The sequence below is a fragment of the Sus scrofa genome, chromosome 2 (assembly GCF_000003025.6).
Source record: "Sus scrofa isolate TJ Tabasco breed Duroc chromosome 2, Sscrofa11.1, whole genome shotgun sequence".
NCBI lineage: Eukaryota > Metazoa > Chordata > Mammalia > Artiodactyla > Suidae > Sus > Sus scrofa.
In genome coordinates this window covers 38,777,643-38,805,498 of record NC_010444.4, presented here as the reverse complement: position 1 = coordinate 38,805,498, position 27,856 = coordinate 38,777,643, and the positions used below count along the sequence as shown (strand labels likewise).

At 49.1% G+C, this 27,856-nt stretch overlaps 1 protein-coding gene across 1 annotated transcript in view; it reads left to right on the top strand.

Moving 5' to 3' along the window:
* The window catches only part of SLC6A5 (solute carrier family 6 member 5), a 59,445-nt gene that overhangs the window by 21,393 nt on the left and 10,196 nt on the right, over positions 1-27,856 (top strand). Inside the window, exons 8-14 of the mRNA XM_021083251.1 lie at positions 8,621-8,755; positions 10,558-10,661; positions 12,989-13,113; positions 18,944-19,056; positions 19,780-19,911; positions 20,885-20,984; positions 26,629-26,729. Coding sequence (XP_020938910.1) covers positions 8,621-8,755; positions 10,558-10,661; positions 12,989-13,113; positions 18,944-19,056; positions 19,780-19,911; positions 20,885-20,984; positions 26,629-26,729 — 810 coding nt within the window. The remainder of the gene's footprint in view (positions 1-8,620; positions 8,756-10,557; positions 10,662-12,988; positions 13,114-18,943; positions 19,057-19,779; positions 19,912-20,884; positions 20,985-26,628; positions 26,730-27,856) is intronic.

Genomic DNA, 27,856 nt, shown 5'->3' with positions numbered 1-27,856 from the left:
GGGGCCATGGACCAGTGACTTCATTCCTGTCTGTGAAATGGGATAATAACGCTTTTCTTCCCGGGGCATTTTAAAGATTAAACGAGACGGATGTACTCAGGGCTCTTAGTGGAATGATGCAGGCTCTGTGATGTTTCCTTCCTTTCCTATTGGGGGCCCTTCTTTCAGCAGACGGGATCCCCGCTATGACTCAGTCCCTCTCCGGAAACTCTGGAATTAATGCTGCGGGCTTTTGGCTTTTTGGTCTGGCTGCTAGTCACTGCTTCTCCCAGGAAGCTGGACAAAGATCAAAACTGTGAAGTGGAGTCCTTCCCCTCACTCCTGACTGTCATGTTCTCCACCATTCATGCCCTTTTTCTAACCCCAAACCCAACATTCTCCCATCCCATGTCCTCCTTGTACTAACCCTGCCAGCGGGATTTTGGTGGAGTTGAACGCGTGGCCACTCTTGCTAGGCTGGCCCTCGGAGATGGTGGTACTCCCACCCCAATCTCAGCCTCAAGCCACAGAAGGCAAGGAGTGCAGGGGCTCCCGGGGACACATGGGACACTGTGGTAAGGGTCACACTGTTTCCCTTCATCTTCCTGCCGCTTCAGAAAAATCCCCATTAATCCACCAGTCATTTTGATGACAACCGATAGTATTGAATCATCCTGAAACTCATTTGCAGGTGTCAGAATGAAAACCAAAATGTCCTTAAGGCTCGAAGAGTGAGTATGTGATGGTAGACTCCAAGACCACAGGTTGTGGGCTTTGATTTGGTGAAGTGGTCCAGGCCAGGGCTTATTGTGGTCACAGTGACAACTGATTTGGAAAGATCAGGTCTCAGGGGGCGTGAGGGTCTTTGCCACCTCTTACCTCCAAGGCTTCACACCCCTCATCAGGTACCCCCCACTGGGTACCTGTCAGCCATGAGAAGTGGTCTGTGTTCTCCTCAGGCCTGCGGACATACTCACAAGGACCTTCCCCCTCTGCTTTTTAGGACCTCACCTACGGCATATGGAAGTTCCCAGGCTAGAGGGCAAATTGGAGCTGCAGCTGCTGGCCTAAGCTGCAGCCATAGCAATGCAGGATCCGAGCTGCATCTGTGACCTACACCACAGCTCACGGCAATGACAGATCCTTAACCCACTGAGTGAGGCCAGGGATCAAACCTGTGTCCTCATGGATACTAGTCAGGTTCATTACCGCTGAGCCACAATGGGAACTCCCTGCAAGGGCCTTTTGCTAAACACTCTTTTTGGTGTCCTCCATGTAATCTGGTCCTACAGGGGCTTGAATGCTGGATTCTGGCAGGTAGGTCAGGGTCACCTGAGGCAGGTGGTGCCCTTGAATCAGGTCAGGTGGGGATGGGGGTGAGGAGACCTGGGTTCCAGTCCCCTAGCCTTTCTGTGGTGTTTTCTGCAAAGGAACATCTCTACTTGGGCCGGGAAATCTGGTTGCGCTTTGGATTTGCCCGTAGCTTTTGTTTGTATTTTGCGAATCAGTGGAAGGCAGATTTTCTTTATCTTAACTATTCCAGGAGCTTTCCTTTTTCTTTTTTTCTTTTTGTCTTTTCTAGGGCTGCTCCCACGGCATATGGAGATTTCCAGGCTAGGGGTCTAATCGGAGCTGTAGCCACCGGCCAGCACCAGCGCCATAGCAACACAGGACCGAGCCTTGTCTGCAACCTACACCACAGCTCACAGCAACGCCGGATCCTTAACCCACTGAGCAAGGACAGGAATCGAACCCACAACCTCATGGTTCCTAGTCGGATTCGTTAACCACTGCACCATGACAGGAACTCCTCTTTTTCTGATGTCGAAAGTGAAGGCAATGGACCAGGTGATGTCCAAGACTGGTAACATGCTGTCTGAACACTGGCTGGGTGAGCTGGGGGCACTTTTCCTCTCTGACCTCAGTTTCCCCTTCTGTGAAATGAGAGCAGGACCCTGCTGGCTCTGAATGAGTGTCAGGAGCCTGGATCAATTGTTTTTCTGGGGCAGAAAGATGGGGAAGTGGTAATGTGACCCTTGCAGTAAAGCCCCGTGTGGTTTCCTGGACTCCTCGCCTTCAGTGACTTGGAACTGAGCTTGACGAGGGAGGAAAGGGCCGGTCAGGTGATTTCTCAGCCAGAGTGACCACGTGTTTGATCAGCCAGAATCCAACTGGCAGGATCGTGGCATTCAGCTGAAGATGGAGACGGGGCGACTTCAGCCGTAATCCAAGTGTCTGGACAGGCCTAGCAGGATTGGCTAGAAGGTGAGACTGGCAGGAGGAGAGGTGAGAGGTGAGGAGGGTGAGAACAGTGTGGCCTTGTTGGTGACATGAGGAAGGGTGGCCTGGTGGTGGCTTTAGAGTCAGATGGATCTGAGTTCAAATCCCATCTGTTAATCGCTTTCTGGTTGGGTAACTCTGGATGAGCTATTTAACCATTGGAACCTTGGTTCCCTCTTCTGTAAATGGGGATAATGGAACACACCCTATAGCTTTTCTAAGACTGAGAGGATGCATTTGCAATAACAGGCCTCCAGTCCACTCCTAATTAACATTCGCTCTTTTCTTTCTCTGTGATGATCATTGACTGATTGAGTGGGTTTTGTGCCAATCTGATGTCCTGAAAGCTGCGGTTCTGGTGGGGATGTGGGAAGAGAAAGGGAACTTTGTTGCACACTTTAGGTGCCAGGCACTACTAACTGCTTCACCTGCATTAGTGCCTTCACTCTGCCTAACAACCTGCAAGGTAAGGATGTTTCTTCCCATTTTATAGATAGAGAAGCTGAGGCACATTGTGGTGGGATAAATTGCCTGAGGTCACACAGCCTTTAAGTGGTAGTGCTGGGATTTGAGTCCATGGTCTGTCTCCCTTGAAAACTTAGACTCTTTCCATTATATGACATCCTCTCCCAAGGAGGGGCTGTTAGGAAGAGACAGACATGCAGAATTCTGGAGTCATCATTTGCGTATTGGGGTGGGGTGGGGGGGTAAAAGTCCCGGCCCTGTGAGTCAGGCCCCTTGCACTCCCATCCCATCCTGTCATCAGCAGCTATCATTAGCAGCCGGGCAAGTCCCAGGATGCATCTGAGCCTCATTTTCCACATCTGCAAATTCAAGGGTTCACATGAATATCCTCTAAGATCCCTCTTAGCTTTATCAGCCTGTGATTTTGGGGGGATGGCATTAGAATCAGTTTTTGGCATTGACTGAGAATTTAATCCTTGATGCTGGATTTTGTGGGCTCTCGAAAATGGAGGTTTGGACATAGCCTCCAGAAAGTACACTTTGCTTTTCCGTTGGCTAACTTATCTCTCTGCTTCATTGGGAAAGGTTTCCAACCAGGAGTCAATGATGAATTGTTTGCTAAAAATGAAGGCCAACACCAGAAATAATGCATCCCCGTTTATTATCCTGCCCTGGGCTGTGCAGACATTAATCATGGAGCTTTGTCTGGAAACGCGGCTGTGGCTCCTCATCACGACAGTCTCTTTTGTGATTGAAGTTCTACCAGGACTGTCATTTCTAGGCAACAGAGATGCCCTTCTTCTCTTGTGGCCAGATAAGCTCAGTTCCTCTTGTTCAGTGGCCAGATGCTTCCCAAGAGACCTCAGTCTTTCTTTGAGCAGCCAGAATTCCAGAGGTGGGAGTAACCAGCAGGCAGGCCTGAAGGTCAGATGCAGCCCCTCTGACCTCAGGGGCTGCTCTGCCTCAGCACTGCAGCCACAGCACAAAGCTAGCCTAATTAGCCAGCATAGGCTGGGGAGGGCCTGGCCTTACCACCTGTTCGGGGCTCCCGTTGTAAGGACCATGCTGCCAGGTGACAGGCCAGCAGGCTCAGATCAACTTATCATCGTCATTCCTGCCAAGTGTAATTCATTTCTGTTCATGTTTAATTCCTCTGACAGTCCCATCCTGAAACAGGTGCATTCTGAAGCCCCTGTGACACAAGAGGACTAGCTGTGATAAAACCTCCACGTGACTCACATTGGAGGCATCCCCAGGATGTAGACACTGTGTGCCCTTTCAGCTGGCTGCAACCACCATCCTGAAGTGAATGCGTCATTCCACACACCAGGGCCAGACCTGGGTGAGGCAAGCAAGCACCCTGGTGTGAAATTTAAGGTGGCACTCACTCTCAGGTTCCCACACAAGCAGGGTTGGCCCCTGAGAATGCGTGCCTCCTTAAATTGTGCACCCTGGGTCCTGACTTGCCTCACCCTAGTCTCAGCCCTGCCTCTCACACTTCAGATCGCAAGGACATCACAGGGAAGGAACTAGGCTTTGGAGTTAGAGAGCTTCAAGTTTGGTTCTTCGCTCCAGCTGGGAGGCCTTGAGTGAGATATTTAACCCTTTGTGAGAGGCTTCACTTGAGCCTCAGTTTCCTCGTCTGCAAAATGGGAGGGAGCTCCAGAAGTGTCCCAACCTGTCTCCAGTCAAATGGGAGGAGCATCTCAGCCAGTTAGTCTGCCAGTCCTGGGGTCTTCTTCCCGCCAGACCCTGCTATCTTTGTCATCTCCTCTCCCTCATCTCCTTCCCGCCTCACCTCCCACCAGCCCAGGTGGTCAAGAAGAAGGTAGGTCGTAGTCTTCACCCTGCCCGCACCATCTTGGTGGGATGGTCAGACGGATCAGGGCCCTACCTGGCCCTTCTTGTAGCACTCCTCTCCCCAGCCCCATCCAGTGGCTGGGAGGAGAGACCGGGTCATCCCGTGGCAGGTGGTTTTCTGCAGAGAGTAAGATGCCTTTGGGTGTCATGACGTCTGTGTGTGGAGGGCTTTCACTAAAGGGGAAGGAGAAGCAGGCCACCCCCTCCCTCACAGCCCCTAGTAATTCCTGGGGAGGAGAGATGGCTGTCCTGGGGAGCAGGGAGGAGGCCACTGCTTAGTGGCAGGAGGCAGTGCAGAGAAAAGGAGACCTGCCCATCCATGGTCTATAAACAGGAAGTTTGGCCTTGACCAGTAACTGGATTTAGAGGAAGATGTAACTCCTTGTCCTCATCCTCATCTTTCTTTCCCCCTTCTTTTAAAATGCTTTTTAGAGCTGCACCCCCAGCACACGGAGGTTCCCAGGCTAGGGGTCGAACTGGAGCTACAGCTGCCTGCCTACACCACAGCCATAGCAAGGGGGGATCCGAGCCACACCTGAGACCTATACCACAGCTCAGGGCAACGCCTTATCCTTAACCCACTGAGTGAGGCCAGGGATCAAACCCATGTCCTCATGGATCCTGCTGGGTTCGTTACCACTGAGCCACAAGAGGAACTCCCTCCTCATCTGTCCTTGACCAGCCTGTCCCAGTTCAACACCTCCATCAGCTGCTGAGGCCAGAAAATTAGGCCCCCACTCCTCATTCTACAGTAAATGGGTCAGGGAGTTCTGTTGGCTCTTCCTCTGCCGGTGATGTGGTTTCTGACCCTGGATGGAGCCATCGCTGTCCCTTGCCTGGATTGCAGCCATGACCTCCTAACTGCTGCCCCTGCAGTATAAAGGCAATGTGGCAACGGGGTGGCAGTTAAAATGTCAGAGCATGTCACTCCTCTGCCCAAAGCCCTGCAGTAGATCCCCATCCCCCACTCCTCCCCAGGCCCCACAGGGCTCTGCAGAATCTGTCCTTATCTCTGACTTCCCACCTCCGACTGCCTGTGCTCCTGCCCGCCCACGCTGGCCTGGCTGCCTTGCTGCTCATAGATTCCAGGCATCGTCCCTTCTTAGGGTCTTAACTCCAGTGGTTCTCTCAGTCTCGTATGTTCTCCCAGGTACCCAGCTGACTCAACGCTCGCTTCCTTCGGGTCCTGGCCAGCTTCTCAGTGAGGCTTTTAATACAACCATCTTCCGAGCATCCTCCCCCGCATGTGCTGCCCCACTTTGCCCTGCTCCACTTTCTCTTTTTTCCCAATGCACTCGTCACCTTCTAATAGGCTACACATATTACCATGACTGCGATGTGGTCTCTAGCTCCCTAGCTAGTAAGGTGGTCAAGGGCAGGGAGGGGTCTTTATCCCCTTTACCTCTAAACTTCAAATGCTTAAAACTGTGGCACGTATGAGGTGCTTGAAAAATATGTGTACTGGAGTTCCCATCGTGGCGCAGTGGTTAGCGAATCCGACTAGGAACCATGAGGTTGCGGGTTCAGTCCCTGCCCTTGCTCAGTGGGTTAACGATCCGGCGTTGCCGTGAGCTGTGGTGTAGGTTGCAGACGCGGCTCGGATCCCACATTGCTGTGGCTCTGGCGTAGGCCGGTGGCTACAGCTCCGATTCAACCCCTAGCCTGGGAACCTCCATATGCCGCGGGAGCGGCCCAAGAAATAGCAACAACAACAACAACAAAAGACAAAAAAAAAAAAAAAATGTGTACCTATGTGTGCATGTGTTGTACTTTTCAATTTTTTTAAATTTAAATTTTTATTTTTTCCATTATTGTTGGTTTACAGTGTTCTGTCATTTTTCTACTGTACAGAAAAGTGACCCAGTCTCACACATACACACACATATATATACATACATTCTTTTTCTTACATTATCCTCCATCATGTCCCATCACAAGTGACTAGATATAGTTCCCTGTGCTATACAGCAGGATCTCATTGCTTGTCCACTCCAAATGCAATAGTTTGCATCTATTAACCCCAAATTCCCAGTCCTTCCCAGTCCTTCCCCCTCCCCCTTGGCAACCACAAGTGTGTTCTCCGAGTCCATGTGTTCCTTTTCCGTGGAAAGGTTCATTTGTGCCGTGTATTAGATTCCAGATATAAGTGATGATATGTGTGTGTATTTATTTGAATAAATGAAATGACCCCAAGGGTTTTTATATTAATCTCAACTCTAGTCTCCCGACCCCTCCTTCCCAAGTCCTTGAATCAGTTCTCATCCCTCAAATCTCAGTGCCTGCCAGTGGCTGCCAGGTTAGAGCCTGCTGCTGGGCCCAGGGGTCTGTTCAGCCAGTGGGCAGTGGAGTGTCTGTCTCCGTCCCTGGGGCAGATGTCCGGGGTGCTCCAGGATGGAAGGCTACAGGTTGGTGCAGAGGGGCTCTGAACCAACTGAGCTCACCCCGGTGTCTGTGCCCTTCCCACGGATGAGAGAGGGATTGGTGGTCTAGGATGGGAGCTTCACTTCCTCCTTCCAGGTGCCTTCACATGTGCTTTGGGGATGTAACTGGCTTGTGAGCTGCAGGTGCCAGGGTTATTCAAGGCTGGTAAGTCGTAGGCAAGACCAAAGTGGCACTCGTTTCCAAGGCCTGTCCCATGTTGTATGGATTGTCCCATTGTGCTCTTCCAGCAGCCCCATGAGGAATATGCTGTTGCTGTTGCCACTTTGTGAGGTTGTGTCACTTCCCCACGTGGCCCAGCTTGTAAGTGATGGAGCTGGGATTTGAATTCAGGTCCATGGGGCTGCAGAGCCCTGGCTGTCTCAGTGTGCGTTTGTCTTGTCTGCTGAATCCTGGTCCCAGGCCCTTCCTCCACCCTGAGGTGTGGTTGACAGAGAAGGAAGGAAGATGACTCCCACTCATCCACATTTAACTGCTGCCCCCAAGTTCTGCTGATGTTACTCCTCAAATGTTTCTCAGCTCTGGTCCTTCTCTCCTATTCAGAATCCAGGATCACCCTTGGGCTGGAACTCCAGGGCTCCGTGACATGCTTGGTCTCTCGTGTCCCCAGTGCCCCATTGCTCTCAGCTTCAACTCTATTTTGTGCTCCTAGTGAGTGTAGGGCCTCCCCTCATGCCTGTCTTGCCCCTTTCTCCCCCCACCTTCCCCCCTCGCCTCACCTCGCTTAAGTTGCACTTGTCTTCTAAGATCCAGCTCATGTGTCATCTCCTTGCATCTTTTCATAAATTCCCAGGTTGAGCCACAATGAACTGCACAGTGTCCCGTGTGGCACTGCTTCGCCCATTATTCAGACTTGTCTCTTAGTCTCCTAAGTTGGGTTCCTTCATCTTTATTCATCTAAGGCCTGGCACAGCACCCACTTCATAGTAGGCCCTTGATAAATGCTTGTTGAACTTAACAGCATTTAATGACCATCTATTACAAATGAGACACTGTGCTAGGGGCCCATTTAATCCTCACGACTATTTTTCTTTCAATGAAAGGTGGTATTATCTCTAGTTCACAGATGCAAAAACCAAGATTCAGAGAGCTTAATAGCTTGTCCAAAGTCTCATAGCAACTCAGTGCCAGAGGTGTGATTTCATTTGAACCTAAATATATCTAATTCTAAGATCATAATTCTTTCATGTTACTAGGCTGCCTCACGTTGGGTGTGTGTATAAACAAGGATGGAAAGCTTAAGCTAAAAAAATTAATTTCTAATGGTAGAATTTGGGGCCTTAGGCAAAGGATGGGCTAGGAGTAAAGGAGGAAGGGGGCACATAGCCCTTCCCCCTCAGTTGGTCCTCAGGGAGTTGTCCACTTCCCCACTTCAGGCTGACTCACCCCACAGCCTTGGGGGTCCCCCTTGAGGCGTTCTTTCTGGTTCTCTCTGACTCACCTTTAGTCCCAGTACCTCCCCTGGGTCCCCAGTCCTGGCAGAGTTTGGGGAAAACTACTGCCATGTCCTCACCATCAGGTGCTCGTGTCCAGGTGGCAGATCGCAGTGTGCCGTGGGGTCTGCTCATTCCTGCCCCTCTGTATGTGTTTTTTTCAGGTGGTGTACTTCACGGCCACGTTCCCGTATGTTGTGCTCGTGATCCTCCTCATCCGAGGGGTCACTCTGCCCGGAGCTGGCGCTGGGATTTGGTACTTCATCACACCAAAGTGGGAGAAACTCACGGACGCCACGGTGGGCTCCTGATTTCCTTATGACACGCCTGTTGCAGGGACCGGCTCATAGGAAGGGGGTCCCACTCTGGAACACTGTTTAGCAGAAGGGATCAGACGTCCTCCCACAGGGCATCTCACTGTTTGCCTTTACGAGGTCCTGATAATCTTGGGATGCTACACATTCAGGAAATCGTTAATGAGAAGTGGGCAGCTGGGGGGTTTCAGATTCCTGGAATAGTTTGTCCTACATCTGGGGTTGTAGTACAGGCTGAAAAGAAGAATGAAATTCCCTTAATAGCTTTGGACCACTTCACGCCACTTATCTGTTGCTAATTATAGTGTGTTGGAAATGGAGTTTTGCTGGTTGGAAAATAACAGCACTTAGGCAAAACACAAGCAATTATAATTTAAAGGGCTCAGACTGATTTGACTACTTCTGGCACTCCAACACAGAGCCTGCACGCATTTACAGCTTCTCTATGTATATTCTGTACAGGCATGTCTTGCTCTAAAATTCCCAACCCCAAATCTCAAAAAGAGAGGGTGATTATTTAATAAGAAATGCATTTTCTTATATATCAACTATACTTCAATATATATAAAGAAATGAGTTTCCTCACCTTAAAGAAAAATCTGCTTTTCCAGAGTATGTTAAGAACACAAAGCTTGGATTGCATTTGACTGCACATAATGGCAAACCTCCAGATAATGGCAGCTTAACCAAGATGAAAGTTTATTTCACTTATAGGCACTAGAGCAGCCCAATGGTAGATAGTCAAGCACTGGGTGGGTGGCTCCATAATGTCCTAGGCTCCTGTCTTTCTGCCCCACCATCCTCAGTGAAGAGCTGCCAAGATAGTTGCTGGAGCTCCAGCCATCACATCAGCATTCCAGGTGACACAAAGCAGTGAGGGAAGGGATAGAGATAGGCACCCTCCCTCTCTTTAAAAGAGCAGAAAACCCCGAAGTTCCATATAACACTTGATTTTCCCATCACTGGCCAGAAATAAAATCATATGATGATCCCCTCTCAGCTGCATTGCCCCTTGATACTGCAAGGTGGTCGTTTGGCTGGATGTATGGCTGCCTTTAAACAAAAACACAGCTTTGTTACTAAGAAGCATGAGAGAATGGAGGTTGGATTAGGCACAGACTTGGCCAGCACATACTTGAACTTTCTCTTTGCATAGGTTAAGCACAATTTAAAAACCAGATTTAACTTATAAAAATGATAGGAGGTCCATCATCAAACCATATAACTCTCTAGCTCAAACTCTTGAGTTTTATGAGGACAATTAAAAGAAATTGCCAAGACAACCAAGAAGTGTTGTCAGCCAAGTTCAAGAAGGAGGTGGCACTATAAAATCCACTGTGCTGTGGCACAGGCCTTGCTTTACTTAGATGAGGGGCTACAGAGTTTCAGATTTTTAGTAAATTGTGGTCATCTGTGGAGTGTCCATTTTAAAAGTTTTTATTCTGTATCCGTGAATATTTTGGTTGTTGTCAATTGCCTGTTTTTGGAGAGTGTTTCCAGCTGAAGAAAGGGCTCTCCCCTTCTGCACAGTTTTCCATGGTAGGACTTGCAAGCAGGAAATTTGTGGGTTGCTTATTGAATTTCTCTCCTTGGATTAGAAGGGAGTTAGTCTCCCCTTTACTGCCTTTTTGGCTTCCAGTGCAAATGACGTATGTTTCTCATTAAGTCATCTTGTCCTGATTGCCTTTCCCCCCAGGAGAGATAGTGTAGCATTGGGCGTAGGAGGTTCGCCTCCCCCCTGCCAGCCTTCTTCAGTGACCGTGAATCTTCCCCTCTCTTCCTCCCAGGTGTGGAAAGATGCTGCCACTCAGATTTTCTTCTCTCTATCTGCTGCATGGGGAGGCCTGATCACGCTCTCTTCTTACAACAAATTCCACAACAACTGCTACAGGTAGGTGCAGGCTCTTCAAGTCCCAGAGGTGGCTGGTGAGTAGGACTAGGGCCTGGGGACAGAACCCTGGGCTGAGTTATTGAGTGCCTGAGGCCATATCTTCACAGAATCAGAGAGTTGCCTCTGGCATAGGGGAAATCCCCTGCTAAGGCCATCTGCTGGCTTCTGGTGGCCTGGACCCCACCTGGCACCCTGATTTTGACACATGGGATAGAGTTGAGTTTCTTTGGAGGCACTGTGCCTCCAAAGAATCATGTATGAGATATTTCGTGAACTAAGAGCCAGCGATGGTAATGCAGCTGTGGCCTAGGATGGCTGGGATGGCCTCACAGAAGTGACGTCTATACCGGAGTTTTAACAGAAGTAGGAGAGGAGGGAATGTTTTCAGGTGGAAGAAACAGCTCGAGGTGAACATGAGTGGGGCTGGGTGTGATGGGGACGTGGGCGGGGGGGGCGGGGGGCAGGTGAATGGGATTGGTGCCAGTGTGCGCTCATGAGGCAAGAAGGAATGGGGCCTGAGAATGGTCTGGGGGCCAGGCTGGAGAGAGCCTTTGCATCAGTCTGCTGGGGCCGCCATAGCAGATAGCACAGGGCGAGTGACCCAAACAATGGAAATTAATTTTCTCACAGTTAGGCTAGAAGTCCATGATCAAGGGGTCAGCAGGGTTGGTTCCTCTGAGGCTCTCTGCTTGGCTTGTAGCTGTTGGTCCTCTCCAGGTGTCTCCGCCTGGTCTTTCTGCTGTGTATCCTAATCTTCCTTTCTTATAAGTCATATTGGATTAGCGCCCACTGTCATGACTTATTCTTTTTTTTTTTTTCTTTTTTTTTGTCTTTTTGGGGCCACACCTGAGGCATATGGAAGTTCCCAGGCTAGGGGTCCAATTGGAGCTGCAGCTGCCGGGCTATGCCACAGCCACAGCAACGTGGGATCAGTGCCGCATCTTCAACCTGCACCATAGCTCACGGCAATGCTGGATCCTTAATCCACTGAGCGAGGCTAGGGATTGAACCCGTGTCCTCATGGATACTAGTTGGATCTGTTAACTGCTGAGTCACAATGGGAACTGCTTGTGACTTATTCTTAATTACCTGTTTAAAGACCCTATTTCCAAATACAGTCACATTCATTTTTTTTGGCCATGCCTCTGGTATGTGGGAGTTCCCAAGCCAGGGATCAGACCTGTGCTGACAGCAGTGACCTGAGCCACGGCAGTGACAACGCTGGATCCTTAACTACTAGGCCTCCAGGGAACTCTCAAATACAGTCACATTCTGGGGGACTGGGGATTGGGACTTCAACATATACATTTGGGGAACACACAGATCAGCCCAAAACAGCTGAAATGCCAGACCAAGGTGATTGAATTTCTTTGGTCACAGCTGCTTATTAACTTATAACCTGTGAGATTCAGCCTGAATACTGTCAAAGAGGGAAGCATTGCTCTGTGCTTTCTTGGGAAGGATGCTGTGTGGTGTGGCCAAAGGGCAGGAAGTCTGGATTCAGACCATTAACAAGCACCTTACCCTCAACTGGGCTTTAGCTTCTGCATCAGTAAATTAAGGGGCCAGGCAAGGCAGGTGCTCTGTGCCCAGGTCTGCACCGTGTAGTCCTCACAACAACCTGTGAGGAACATGGGGTCCTTGTCACCTTTTCAAATCGGAGTGGAAATAAAGTGGCTTGGTCAAGGTCATACCTCTGACATATTGGTGAGTCAGGACTAGAATTTAGCCCTGGGGCTCTGTCTTTCTGTGACCTCTGATGCCGGTCTAGGGTGGTCAGGCCAGGCTGGGAACTGCAGCTGTATCGCCAGCAGAGGGCGCTGTTCTCTCATCCCAGGTCTGTCTTCCTTACCCTTCTCTGCCTGTGCGCACCAACCTCAGGCTGTTCTCATGCTGGGTGGCGGGAGTTGGGGTGGGGTGGGGGGGGTGGAATTTGGTGGTCCCACCGCCTTCTCTCATTCATGGTTCCTGTCCTGGCTCCTCTAAAAGGCCCCATGTCCTCAGTTTCTGCTCCGGTGGACACCTACCTCAGCCACTGCCCGGAGGGGAGACCTGGTTCTACAGCGGGTGGAGCCAGCACTTTGTCTCAGCGGCCCCAAAGCAGGGCAGCTGGGGGAGGGAGATCTTTTGGAGTCTTTTGATGCTTAGCCCTCCACCCAAGGGGGCCTGTGGTCAGCAGTGGTTGTTCCTTTTATTGTGAATAAGAGGAGCAAGATCAGCCTCCGGTGAATACCTGTTTGGAAATGGGCATGTGCCCGGGCACACATGTGTGTGTCACTTCCTGCTCACAAAACTCACCTAATGGCAAACTTGTCTCTCCCTCCCAGGGACACTCTCATTGTAACCTGCACCAACAGTGCCACGAGCATCTTTGCTGGCTTCGTCATCTTCTCAGTCATCGGCTTCATGGCCAATGAACGCAAGGTCAACATAGAGAACGTGGCAGACCAAGGTACTGTGAGATTGTCACCCTGCTCTTGCAGGGCGGGTTCCAGGCTCACCTCCTGAACTCCTTATTTATTTATCTATGTAGTCATTTATTTATTCATTTTGCAGTTACACCCACAGCATATGGATGTTTCCAGGCTAGGGTTCAAATTGGAACTGCTGGCCGACACCACGGCCATAGCAATGTGGGATCCGAACCATGTCTGTGACCAACACCACGGCTCACGGCAACGCTCGATTCCCGACCCCCTGAGTGAGACTAGGGAAGGAACCGACGACCCCGGTCACAGACACTATGTCAGGTTCTTAACCCACTGAGCCACAATGGCAACTCCCCTGAACTCCTCATTTATGCTATGCTAGGAAGCTGACCTTCTGGAACAGGCTGGAGAGTGGGACAGCCTAGGTCCCTGTTTGTAGAGGGACCCAGAGCAGCTTGAGTTTGAAGCTCGTGAGGGGTTAGAGGGTTGGCTATCAAAGCCCCTTTCCTGCTTCCCGCTCCTCTCCTACCTTTTCCTGTCCTCTCTTGACTTGGCTCCAGCCTAAGTGAGGTCTCTAGCTGTTCAGCGTGGGTGATTGTCTGGCCGACCAGCGCTTCTGCAGCAGATGTGGGCACAGCCTGCCGCCGGGTGGCGTTCTCTGCCCTGGGATCCATAGGCACTGAGCAGCCTTTTCCTGATGAAGCACTTTCCTAATGGTTCTCAGGCCTTGTGCTTAGTGAGCAATGCAGACCTGCAGTTTTTTTCCCCAGTGGCTAGAAAGGTTGGACGGTGAGGTGGGAGGGATGGAAAATAAATATTTACCCTCTGGCCAATTGATCCCTCTATTCATGGCTAACATTTGTATGGTCCCTTTGGACCAGAGGGCTTTCTTTTTATCTCATTTAATCCCTTTTTCCAGCAGTATTTTGTAGAGTGTTTACCACTTTGATTTAACGTTTTATTTCCACCCAGCCTTATGCTTCAAAGGCTTTGGGTGTTGAGCAGATTTTGTGGGCTGAGGGATTCCACCGCAGCTGCTATCTGTCATTATGGCCCTTCTCTCATCAGGCATTTAGGGGATGTCTCTGTGTCAGGATGCTGCCAGGGGCTGTGGGGACAGGACTGTGCACCCTAGGTGCTCCAGAGTATGGACCTGTCTATGGCTTTTTTCTGAAGTGGTCTTTCTTCAAGGAGCTCACTGCAGATCTCCAATAACGGCTCAGAGGCTGGCCCGAGAGAGAGCTAAGCCCTAGAAATGTCACCTCCTTGGTGGGCTGCCTTGCTTCTTCCGGTTCCCTGAGGATAATGAATGACTGCTTCAGTGGTGCTGATGGTGCGCTGTGGGCATCAAAGAGTTAAAGACCCAGCTTGTTCCAGGGAGGTGATTATCTCTCCCTGGAGAGGGTATTGAACCCACAGGGATTTGGGCTTTGCAGCAGATGAAAAAATTTTTAACTCATGGGGAGCATAAGGGTGGGGAGAGGGGGAGAGAGAAAGAGAGGAAAGTGAAGGCTTTGCCTTCAGGGTGCCTGTGCCTCTGAGCTGCCCCACTTCCTGGCGGATCCCGAGGTGTTCTGCTATTTTCGTGACATTACCACACCCTTTGTGAACCAGTGGCCAAGTTACCAGAGACAGTGCTTCTTAAGGCGTGGGCCATATAAGGTACCTCTTCTGAGGACTTTCCTGCCCCAGGAAAGGGATTCGGGAGCGCAGGTTGCTAAAGCCCAAATTAAGTTTTGTTTGTACTTTACATCACAAGCATCAGACAAAGGGTCTGTGTTGCCCTGGGAAACGTCCTCTTTCCAGATTTTTTTTCATTTCCTCTGATTTTAACAGGGAGAAGGGCACTTCTCATAGATTCTAACGTGTTGTGTTCATGCACTTGGTCCTAGAACAAGGCAGGGGGTTAGGGGCGTCCACCCTCCCTGCAGCCAAAAGTCCACGTTATAATTTATAGTCAGCCCTTTGTAGATGGATCCTCCTCGGAGTCTTCAGATTCAACCAACCGCAGATGGTGTAGTACCGTAATATACTCACTGTTGGAGAAAACCCACCTATATGTGGACCCATGCAGATCAAACTCGTGTTGTCCGAAGGCCAGCTGTACTCAGTAGTTTCTCATTGTCATGGGCACAGGGACAGTAGGTCTCATCAGGGGAGGGACCCTGGCCCATGAAGTCTTCTCCCAGATCCTTTGCTTGCTTGCTTGCTTGCTTTCTCTCTCTCTCTCTCTCTCTCTCTCTCTCTCTCTCTCTCTCTCTCTCTCTCTCTCTCTTTCTTTCTTTCTTTCTTTCGTTTTTAGGGATGCATCCACAGCATAAGGACGTTCCCAGGCTAAGGGTCGAATCGGAGCTATAGCTGCTGGCCTACAGCTGGATCTGAGCCATGTCTGCCACCTACACCATAGCTCACAGCAACACCAGATCCTTAACCCACTGAGCAGGGCCAGGAATCAAACCTGCATCCTCATGGGTACTAGTCGAGTTCATAACTTGCTGAGCCACAATGGGAACTCCCTTTATGTTTTCTTATATGTGATTTGCAGGCTCGTGTGATATCCCCCTGTGTAGTGGAGGCTCTGCAGTACACAGGACAGAGGTTTGGGGTTAGGCCTGTATGAGAGGCCAGCCCCACACCCTCCTAGCTCAGAGACACTGGCACATAGACATGCAGTTCATTTTTGTTGACCCAATATTAGTGACTGCGCTTTGGTCTCTAGTCAAAAGTACATTCTCTTTATGACTTTACCACTAGTCTATTTTGTTAACAGCTCCCTTGTGAGGGAGGCATTTCTGTCAAAGTCATTACCCCAAATCTTGGACATCTCAGGGCTTTTGGGGGCTGAGGGTGGGATCAGTGATGAGACCAAGCTGTGCTCTGCTTCTATGATGGGCACAGGGAAGGGGGCGTGGTCTTCTCATAAGAGCAGCCTCCTGGGATGTCAGCCTTTTAGAGCCATTTGTAAGTCATCTTCATGGCTACCTGGGGAGCAGTGACTCACTAACCCAGCCCAGAGCCCTACCGAGATGCTCATCCACCAGCAGCAAGACTGGCTTGGACACACCACAGGGACACAGATGTGCAGATTGCATTTAGAGTGCCCGGGTTGAGGTGGTAACTCTCAGGTAACCAGGCCACTAGGAAGTGCTACCCTGGCTTCCTTGGCCCCTTATGATTCAGAGATCCCGATGGTCAAGATGAACATTCTCGGAGTTCCCTGGCGGCTCAGTGGGTTAAGGATCTAGTATTGTTGCTACTATAGCATGGGTTTGATCCCTGACCTGGGAACTTCTGCATGCTGTGGGTGTGACCAAAAAAAAAAAAGGTGAATACTCTCAACACAGACTCACCATCCGTCCAACCACCTGTCACTGAGATGCCAGTCCTTCCAAAGGCACAGGGGTCAGGTGCTGTGTCCTCTGAGACATATCCGTAAATAATAAGTTTCCCAGCACAGTGGCCACTCCTCCAGTGCAGTGGGCTGTGGTGCATCCATTGACCAGAGCCCCTTCCCGTGTCTTTAGTGGCTCTCTAGGACCAAGGAGGCAGTCACTGCAGGTCTCTGGGGGTCCTGTCCAAGCTGCTGGTGTGCAGAGCCATTTGGTCCCGTCTCATGGGAAGAGTAATAATGGTCTGTGCTGACTGAATTCTCACCACATTCAGGCATCGTTCTGAACCCTTGCTGTGTATCAGCACATTTAATGCTCACGGAAACTCCATAAAGGTAGATACTACTATGATCTCCATTATACACATAAGGAAACCGAGGTTTGTCCAGAGTCTTATCTAAGTCTTATCTAAGGTCCCACAGGCAGTAAGAGGCAGAGCTGGTTTTCTGGTCCATGGTGGGAGAGGAGGCTGCATCCCAGCCACTGCGCTATCCTGCCTCCCGGTGAGAGAGGAAAGAAGCAGAGCTTAGCCCCAGTCAGTCACATGGGCCTCATCTGGGGAAAACTGCGCCATGGCTCAGACAGTCCATCTTTCGGAAAAAGAAATCTGAACTCTGCAAAATGTATTTAAAAAATCCACTCCCCAGCCATCTTGGATAAATGGAGTTTGCTGAAAATGATACCTTTACCTGCATATTTTAGGGAGGCATCTGAAATGGAAACAGGTTGAGTATTTTGAAATCATTCCTCACCCTGAAGAAGCAGCAAAGCCCAAATGACTGAATCCTGTTAAAGCAGTCAGCCCAGGTCCTCTGGCCCTGGCCATTTCAAGATCTTCTTGTCCACTTAACAGCCTGAACTGAATTGGTTTCCTTAGTGTTCAGGGCACTTCCTCAGAGCACTGCATTCAAGACATATCTTGAACTGTGGTTTAATACAGACTTTTCTTTTATGGTTCACACAGGGAGCCTTCAGAGGCTGGCTCTACAGTCTGCTTATAAATGCATCGAGCAGGGGTATCTTAGGCATTCCAGGCTTTATATTTTAAATACCCAAGGCCCTCAGCAATATTAGGAACTAACAACCTGATAAATTCCAGTTTAAAAAAGTGTCATTATGCTTGAGTTATAAAAACTCCAGGTGCTGCAGTTTCTGTCTTCTGGACGTGCACTGGCTGTGGATTACCCTGGCATTCCCTGGTCTCTGCCCATTATTATCTGGGTTTCTACTTGCAAGAAAATTCACAAGTGCCAGGTCTTTAAGCCATCTTGGGTTAGAGTAATCTCCCCAGTGAGGCCGAGAGGCAGATAGGAATGACTGGCAGGACTTTTATGGTAGCAGAGAAAACTGCCAGTCAGGCATCTTCCACCAAGACCACTTGCAGTATTATTGGGAAAATCTGAATCAGAGTTGCTAATTTCTAAGTTCATTGTCCATGCCTAAGAAAAGCTAATATTCTGTGAGTGCTGATGCTGTATGTGGCACTGATCTCAGTGCTTTACCTGAGTTTCCTCAGTTGTCCCCCTGTGAGGAACTATTGTTATTATCCCCATCTTACAGATGGGCCATACTGAGGTTTATAGACATTAAATAATTTGTCTAGGGTTGCACAGCTGGCAAATGGTGGAGTCTGAATTTGGACCCAGATCTGTCTAACTGTGAGAGCCCAAACTCTCTTAACTCTTACATTATGCTTCTCTCTCCCCAACCCCAAATTACCTGTGGACAGATGTAGCCCCATCTTTATCAAGCCTTTATAGGGCAAGATCCTAAAAGTGTTAGATTGATTCATGTTTTATGTAAATGGCTTCTCCTGGAGGAGTGACTGGGAAGAAGTATAGCAAAAGGGGGAAATGATGTCATTCCGGGCATGTTTAACCCTTGTAGCAGGGTTTCTCAACCTCAGCACTCTCAACATTTGGGTCAAATAATTCTTTGTCTTGGGGACTGTCCCATGAATTGAGCTATGTTTAGCAGCTTCCCTGGTCTCTACACACTAGATGGCAGCATTTGTTCCCCACGACATCCCACTCATGAGAATCAAAAATGTCTCCAGACATGGCCCTATGTGCCTAGGTAGGCAAAATCACCCACCATTCTAAGGGGTAATTACATCCCACCCCACCCAGCTCATCAATACAATGATGGAGGGTTTTGTGTTATTTGCATGGGATATAGCCCAGGCCCTGGCATTGATTGGCCCTGCATCTCTGCTCTGGCATTATTTTTTGAGCCTCCTATGAGTTATTTGAGGTGTGGATCTAGTTCCCCTGGTCCTTCCCTTCAAGGAGTTTGAGGTCTAAGTGGGGCAATGGATGGAGAGGAGTGAAAACATAGCAAAAAGCAGGAGCAGTATGTAATAACTAACAACTCAGGACTTCCATGGAGAGAGGGCTCTGGGGGCTTCCAGGAAGAGGGGATTGGGAGCTGGGCCTGCAGCAACCATTTATCTTGTTCCTTCTAGGGCCAGGCATTGCATTCGTGGTGTACCCGGAAGCCTTGACCAGGCTGCCCCTTTCTCCGTTCTGGGCCATCATCTTTTTCCTGATGCTCCTCACTCTTGGACTTGACACCATGGTGAGCCCCTTCCCCTTTCCATCAGTGCCTCCGACTCCTTCTGATGACCTTTCTCCTAGGTCCTGCCACTAGCCCGAGGCAGGGTGTAGGCTTAGCAGTACTTGAATGTTTTCCCAAGCTCTGCAGGGCTGGTGAGATACCTGTCCAGTGTAACCTCCCATTTGTGGGTGACTTAGATGATGGTGCAGAGGAGCTCTTCTCTCTCCATTCTCCATGCACCTTTCAGCCTGGGTACTTCCTGCTTTGGTGTCATTTTGCCAGAGCAAGTTCTGAGGGGCTGGATAAGGGAGAATACTATGAAGTCAATTTTAGGGAGATTGCTGTGGGGTTGAGACTACACTACAAATCATGCTGACAGGTGCTCAGATTTTAGGAGTTGTGTGCAAAGAGGGTTTTTTCAAGTAGAAGATCAAATGCGATGTAAACGGAGAGGCATTTGCATCTCATGAATCCAAAGTGAAGCTTAAGGTGTCCTGATGGATGGGTAGGAGTGCAATCTCTGGGGGCTGGAAACGCAGCTCTAAGGTTCACACCCTGCTTGGCTTCCCTGCCTGGCCTTGTGGGTTGGACCCCTGCAAGGTCTTTTAGATCCATCGAGGGAATGCAACTCTAGAAATCAAACCTCATCCAACACCACTTTCCTGGTGGGAAACACAAAGAGCTTTTTGGAGCCTTTGGGGCTGGGCATGTATCTCAGATGTCCCTTTTCTGGCACCATTCCAGTTCGCCACCATCGAGACCATCGTGACCTCCATCTCAGACGAGTTCCCCAAGTACCTGCGCACACACAAGCCGGTCTTCACTCTGGGATGCTGCATTTGTTTCTTCATCATGGGCTTTCCAATGATCACTCAGGTCAGCTGCCTGCTGGGCATGGGTCGGGGCAGAAGGGGGCCCCAGAGGGCTCTCCATCCTTTTACCCTCAGCTCCCAGACCTCAGAACCCTGGCCAAATCCCTGCCATTCTCAGACAGATGGCACCAGTTCATTAGGGATTCTGACCACAGAGGGAAATATGTCACCTTGGCTGATGCTTCAGACATCTTCATAATTGAGATATAGCCTTCTTCGGCCAACAAGGCAGGTGTGTCCTACTTTAAGAAAATGGAATACATGAAATGCAAATTTACTGGCCAGAGAAATTCCCACTTGATTACCTATAATATACACAATCTATGGTCACTTGGGTTCTTTCTCGTCCCGAGTGTCTGGTAAGTTGTGTGTTACCTCATTTGATATGTATAATTTATATGATATATATATAGGTATAAATATTTTTTGCTAACTCCGTGGCCTTGAGCGAGTTACCACTTTGGGCTTTAGTTTCTTCGTCTGTAAAGTGATGGATTGAGAGGAGATGGTCTTCAAGCCTCATCTACTGTAGAGAGACTAAAAGAGTGAGGTGAAGATGCAGGGGCATGCATGAGGAATGCCCAGCGACACCTAAAGATCATATGAAGGTCAATCATATGCAGGTATGTGGGTAGCAGTGGTCATCTCTTGCTAAAGCAAAAATGAAGCCATCTGGCCACTTTCACACATACATCTCCAAATGTTGACCTTTGCCTTCTGAGCGTAAGATGTCAGATCACTTTTCTGTGCTTGTTCTGTTGATGAGCTCGGAGTCTCTCAAGGAACCGCTTTGCTAACACGGCTCGGTGTCTATTTTACATACCTGACCAGTGTTAGGTTACTGCTCTCGAGGGGAAGGGCAATCCTTGACTCCTGTTTGCACCTGACCCTCCTTAGGATGGAAGGATTGGCTGTGAGAAGCGGGAGACAGCCTGGATCCAGGCCCATTGATGTTGGTTGTTTCTCTTTCCTACCAGGGTGGAATTTACATGTTTCAGCTTGTGGACACGTACGCCGCCTCCTATGCCCTTGTCATCATTGCCATTTTTGAGCTCGTGGGGATCTCCTATGTGTACGGTAAGGGAACCACCCTGCCTGCCATGGAGGTAGGACTTAGTGTCGGTAGGACATCCACGGCAAGCAGGTTTTCCATACTTAAGAAGGCAAGGAAAGGGCTTCATTGCCGATCTTTAGGAACCATAAGAAAGTTGCGCTTTTATTTCCAAGCTTGCCTCAGGACCACTGGGATCTGGATTGAATAGAGAAACAAAAGATGGCTGATGGGGAAAGGTGGAAATCTTTGTTTCAGAAACCGCTGGGTCCAGGCCATGCCTTTGGGTATGGTCTGGCGAATGAATAGTTAATGCCTGTGGATGATGGCCAGACTGGGGGAGGAGGAGGGGAAGGGGGGAGGCTCCTCTGCAGATGTGAAAGTACATTGCAGCTTTGGTAGCCACTGTCTTTAGGTAGCTTGAAATGAAGGGCAGCATCATGGCTGGTCCCTGAGTACTATGGAGAGAAAAGAGAACACTGGCCTCACGGGTCCTCAGGAGAGGTTATGAGCACCTTGGGAGTCTGTGATGGAAGATCTCAAGCCTGGATTTTCCCAGGAAGAAACTACCAGTTCCCTCACAGTTTAGCCCTTCCTATCATCACCATAGCAACCTACATCTCACAATCAGTGGGGTCATTATCAAGAAGAACAGGAATGCCAAGTCAGCAGATGCCATCTTCGCCCTTCATGTGGCAGTGTCTGTGCTTGGGGTGGGGGACATGACTCACCAGGTGACCTCTTGGACCCCTCATATGCACTGCCAGTTGGCACAGGCAGGCCCTCTTGGGTACAAGGCACTGCTGACTTTCCTGTGCATGCACGTCTTAGCACCATCCCTTATATAGAAAAGGCCTCCACAGCAAATACCAGCAGGGTGGAAAATGCCAACTTGCATGATCCATCTGTCCTTCAAAATCAAAAAGAGAGGGTAAAAAGAAAGGCCGGATGTCACTTGGATGCATGATGTGAGTGAAAGATGAAAAAGCCCAAGGGAAGAAGAGTCAGGCCCCAGGGCTCTGCAGAGCTCTGCCTTTAAGCCGGGGGCCCAGCAAACTCACCCACCCACCCCCTATCCTTGGTGTGAGCACTTTGCTTTTAATGCAGTTTTTAGTTTCCTGTCCAGCAGGGGTTTGTCAGCTTCTTGCTTTCCTGAAGAATGCATTAAAATAGAGGATTATGGGGAACCAAAACATAAAAAGGAAAACTTCTTGTGCAAAAGTTGGGCCTCTCAGAAACAGGAAGATACTGGAGTCATTGTTTGCTATTGCAGAAGGGGAATTTTTCTCCATGGAGATAACATCCCCACTGCAGGGGTAGTTTAGTTTCTGGTTGGAGAAATGGCCAGGCATGCCAGCTGTCTTGTTGGGATCATAGGCCAAACTGCCAGCTCTTTGGGCTGATGGATGAAGCAGCCTAGAGCCTGCAGTGATGCTGTGTTTGAAGACCTGCATTTAGGGTGAGGCTTCAAAGAGCTTCCCACCTGAGCAGAGAGCAGCAGAAACCCAGCCAATCTGCTGCAGGGAATCTTAACGTTCTGCCCAGATACCAAAGGCCTTGCCAAGGAGAAGCCTCTGGGGCCCTCCTTTGGACACTCAAGCTCTCATGGGTCTATGGGTGAGCTGAAGTCATCAGATGGTCTGTTGGCCAAGTGAGGAAAGCACTTCATGGCCAGCCTGCGTGCAGACAGCCATCTCAATGACCTTCTCCACTGTCTGTAGCCTCACTGCTATTTGCTACAAAAGGCACATTTGCACAGTTCTTTCCAACAAAATAGGGCTGTTTGGTGTGGTTTACAAGCACCATTAAAACCGAAACCTTTGAACAGTTCTGTTTTTAGAACTTAAATAGCTCCTGCCCCCCACCAGTCCTCATCTAAATCTGGTGGTAGATTTTTTTGGTTCTGAAGGAAAAGATAACTCTTGAGTGCTTCAATCCCTAGATTTTGCAAATCTTCCCGGGAGTCAACCCAGGAAATCACCTGGACTCAGAGGACCAGTGCTGGGTTGGCTTCCAGGACCAGTGGACTCTATGTGGAGCTCAGATTGAGCTTGACTTCTGCTGTGTTGGCTGTAGGTGTGAACCTCCGATTTGGAACTGCATGGATTTCTAAGAAGTGAATCTTAGAAGAAATATTTGAAATATGCTAACATAACTGTTAGAGGTGAAGGGAAAAGCCTGCACAAATATATAGTTTACTCTTCAGAGGACAGTGCACTCATTATTGAGCTGATGAGACCCCAAACAGTTGAAGGAAGTTGAACTGGACTTGACTGATTTGATACCTTCCTATCCTGGCTGCTGAATTTGAAAAAATCTCCGAATTGCAGAGATTGGTATTTTTTTCTTGGTTCTAATGATCTTTAGAGTTTAGATTCTAGAGATTTCACATTTAAAAGACAGTAGGTATAATTTTTAAGTTTTATCTTTATTTTGAAATAGTAGATTCAATTTCTTAAGGCAACATTCTTTATAGGCCAATATCTGGGTTTGAGGTATCTAGAAAAGTGGAACTCCCTGAGTTTTGTGTCTGAGCAATCCCTTTAACAGATTTTTACCTAAAAGAATTGCTTTGAAAAAGTGATTTGCACTTTGCGTTTTCCTGGGTGCCAACACAGGGACTTTTTGGCTTTGGGAAGGACCTTGGAATTTAACTGCCACCACAAAGCTCTCCTGCCTGCTCATCTGCTTGGCTCTTCACTCTGCATTTCCACCAAACCTGGTCAATTGTCTTGATCTGTTTACATCTATGAAGTGTCAATATCAGGCTGCAGCCTCAAAGCCGAAGTGGTGGCTAGATGTAAAGTGGAATTTTAATTGTCGTAGGAAGCAGACTGCTAGGAAAGTGGATCTGATGATTACGTGCAGTCCGTGGAATCCTGTGGCTACCAAAAAGGTTGAGCAGTATACCCCGTCAGAAATTGTAAAGGGTGCTTCATAGTATTCTGAGACTTGGAGCAGGGTGAAGTACACACCTAGTGCCCCCCCTCCTCCTCCCCCGGCCCCCGACCCTCCCAGACCAAAGGCAAGGGTGTGGTTTCTAAAGACAAAAGACACAAAATTGTGCAGGTGAAAGTGACTGGTGGGTTGAAGCAGGTCCTTGATTTACAGTTCAGGGTGGATTGGCTCTATGGAGCTTGTGGCGGGCCCATTCCTGGACACCAGAGTGTAGAACGGTAGCTGTGAGTTCACCACCATTCCCCCCCCCCCCATGCTGTTTTTCTGCTAATTAAGTGAGAAGCAGTTGCTCAGATCCCTTTTGGAGCACCCTTGCTCCTCCAGGTTCAAGGTCATGCAGCAGACAAGCCCCCATGTACATGCTCTAGGCTCTAAGATCAATTCCTTTATGAAGAGTTAAGCCTTGAAGAGGGCTGTGCACCAGTGGGAAGGATAGAGTGGCACAGGAAACCGGCAGAGGAAGCCATGTGAACAAAGGGGGAGGTAGCCGCTGACTCAGGAAGGGACTCAGGCGGGGACCTGGGCGTGAATCTGGAAGGGAGAGGGCTGTGGCTGGGTGGGAGCTGGAGCTGGAGGATGGAGGAACTGGAGACCCTGACTCAGGAAGGAGCAAAAGGCTGGAGGCTTGCCTGTGGCTGCCAGCTGGTGCCCCTGGGCTGCATCTGCGGGGCCAAGTTGGCAAAACAGAGCAATCACAGGACCTGGAGCCTGCTGGAGGCAGAGGCCAGGCATCCAGGGACCCCATGGGAGGCCCAGGGAGGGAGATGACTTTCCAGGGCTCGAGCTGACTCTGGAACCTGAGCCATCTCACTCTCAGTTCCAGGACTGCTCCTTTGCATCTAACTGCCTCTTGCTATGATGCTCAGAAGCCATCATCCTCCACTTCCTACAGCTCTGGTCCAGTTCCCCTTCTGGAGAGGCTGGAGCCCTTCTACTGCCATGCCCCTGTAACTACAGGAGGCCATCTGTATGTCTTCCTTGCTCTAACCTTGAACCCTGTCACCTCAGGTTCCCCCGTCGAGCTGCATGCCATCATCTCCTGGGGATAGTTTAATGGAGAGGAATAATCAGATAATAGGATTGATACTGATGACAGCAGTTTTGTTTTAATTATAGTTGATTTATAGTGTTGTGCCAATTTCTGCTGTACAGCAGAGTGATTTAGTCATACATATATATATATATATATATATATATATATTCCCTTTCTTATATTATTTTCCATCATGGTCTATCCCAAGAGACTGGTTATAGCTCCCTGTGCTGTACTGTAGGACCTCATTGCTTATCCATTCTAAATGTGATAGTTTGCATCTACCTACTCTAAACCCCAAACCTCTTCTGTATGTCTGTGAGTCTGATGGCAGAAGTTTTTGAAATCTTTCTTTTTGTCAGAGCCAAGGCCCCGAGTGCCCACAGAGGCTCAATGGAAACGAACCCAGCTAGTATCCGTGAGGATATGGGTTTGATCCTTGGCCTTGCTCAGCGGGTTAAGAATCTGGTGGTGCCGTGAGCTGTGGTGTAGGTCACAGACTCGGCTCAGATCCCATGTTGCTGTGGCTGTGGTGTAGACTGGCAGCTGTAGCTCTGATTCAACCGCTAGCCTGGAAACTTTGATATCCCACGGGTATGGCCCTAAAAAGAACAAACAAACAAACAAAAAAGTACCAAGGACCACTTTCAGTATCTCGTGTATGTTTCTGAGGGCCTCATCTTTGATTTTTGTCTCTTTTTGGTTCTCTCCCCTCACTTATGCCCAGAGGGTCTAGTGTCCAGAAGCCAGTTGCTTGAAGTTGTTTGCTAACACAAAAGGAGACAGGCAAACAAACGCAAAGATGGTCACGTCAGCTGCTCAAAGCATGCAGTTCTTGCCTATGGTGGTCTGTGGGGCCACCAGTCAGAACTACCGATTGTGGAGGGGCTTCAACTTGGAGTCCTTTCAGTGCCTTCAGCATGGCGATCCTGCAGTTCTGAGAAAGCCACTTTTCTACAAGCTCAGGAAACAGGACACAAAACTGATCCCTCCTAAGACATCCTCTGTGGCTTTTCCTTTCAAAGAATGGATGCTAGTTGTGTGGGGTCCTAGGAATAACTCTCTCCTCTGCTTTTCTCCTTATGTAGTTATATTGATCAGCGACCAAGAGGACCGCAATCCTTTGAGTTCCAACAGAGGGGGTGATGGCCATGTGGAATTTACATTGGTTCTCGCCTGCCCTTATTATCTTACACAGAGCAGAGCTAAATTGACTTATGGAAGAGTATCCTTGGGAGGGTGGGGGGACAGAAAGAACATACAGTGAGTCTCCCTGGAGATCCTGAGACTTTCCTAATACACTGTGCTTATTGATCATAATCAACAGCATAATCAGAGTTGTTGCTGAGCCCATGAACCCCCCTCTGAAAACAGCTGCACAGGTGCATATGCCAGGCTGGGGCAGTGTGGAACCCAGACACAGGCTAGGCAGGAACTGAGCTTTTTAGATGTCACCGTGGGATGACATCTCCCTTGGAACCTTACTGCAGAGAGTATTTAATATCTATTTATCTTCCTGGCAGTGAGTCATTGGTCTGTTGGTTCCCTGCCTAATAAGGGTCATGCTAACACCAGGATGGGGCCATGCCAGCCAGTGGCATTTGAGTGAGGGGCTCTGGCGCTGTCCCCTGCCGCCTGACACCACACTTCATGCTTGCTCTCTGTTTGTCTCTTTGTAGGCTTGCAGAGGTTCTGCGAAGATATCGAGATGATGATTGGATTTCAGCCAAACATTTTCTGGAAAGTCTGCTGGGCATTCGTAACTCCAACCATTTTAACTGTAAGGACTGTATGCTTTGTAGCTATTTGCACAGGTAGCACCCTGCATGCCTGTATGATGCTTTATGTTGAACACAGCATGTGTGTATGTATAGATGAGCAGGGGGCAAAGCTATGTAGAGTGAGTCTTTCAGCTAAGGAAACTTGAGGTTCAAAGAGGTGAAGTGACTTGCCTACAGGTGCCTGGCTTATCGGGTGCAGGTGCTGATCATGCAGTTTGGAGCAGCCCTGTGGAACGTTTCCCCTTGTGTCAGTCTGCCTCATGCGATCCCATTCCCCATGTGCTAACCAGGGTCCAGGCGCTGTTCAGAGTGCTTTATATGTAGCATCTCATCTCTCCCTCACAGCAGCTTGGTGGAGCTGGCATTATAATCATCTCCATTTTACAGATGGGGAAATTGACGCCCAGAGGTTATATGACTTGCTTAGGATGGTACAGTTAATAGTTACCAACAGGCAGTGTGTCTGTGGAACCCAGGCAGTGTGTCTCCAGAGTTCTCATTCTTCAACACTACTCAATATAGCCTCTCTAAAACTAAAATGTATAGCAGAAGTTAGATTTTTATTGCTCATTTTTATTGCTTTTGAGGACTACCTTGTCATCCTCAAGTGTAATGATGACATTTTGAGATCATCTGACATTCATCTTCCTAAAGATCAGAGCCCTTCGTGTGTCAGTAAATATGTGTATCCCGTGTCCTCTTTTATTGTGCCCTAGCTGCGGGCTTTGCCTCCATCCACTCTCCAAGCACAGAAATTAACAGAGACCTTGTCTTCCCAGCTCCTCCTCCTTGGTGGCTTGTGGGTGTGATCTAGGCAAAGCAGGAAGCTGGATGTAGTTCCTACTTTTCCCAGCAGGTGGCACTAGGAACCAAATTAAGACTCGCTTTACTCTACGCTGGACCAGCTTCTTTAAAGGAAAACAAGATAGTAAAAGTGTAAAGAAAACATGTATTTTCCTTTTGAAAAAAAAAGTCACAGAGTGAGTTTTAATCAAAACACCTCAACTTCTTTCTGAAAAGACAGAAGTTTAGACAGAAAAACCATTTAGCGATTACCTCCCTCTGCATTGACACAAGACCTTGTACAGAAGCCCTCATTTGTGCTCATGTTTCAGAGACTGTAATT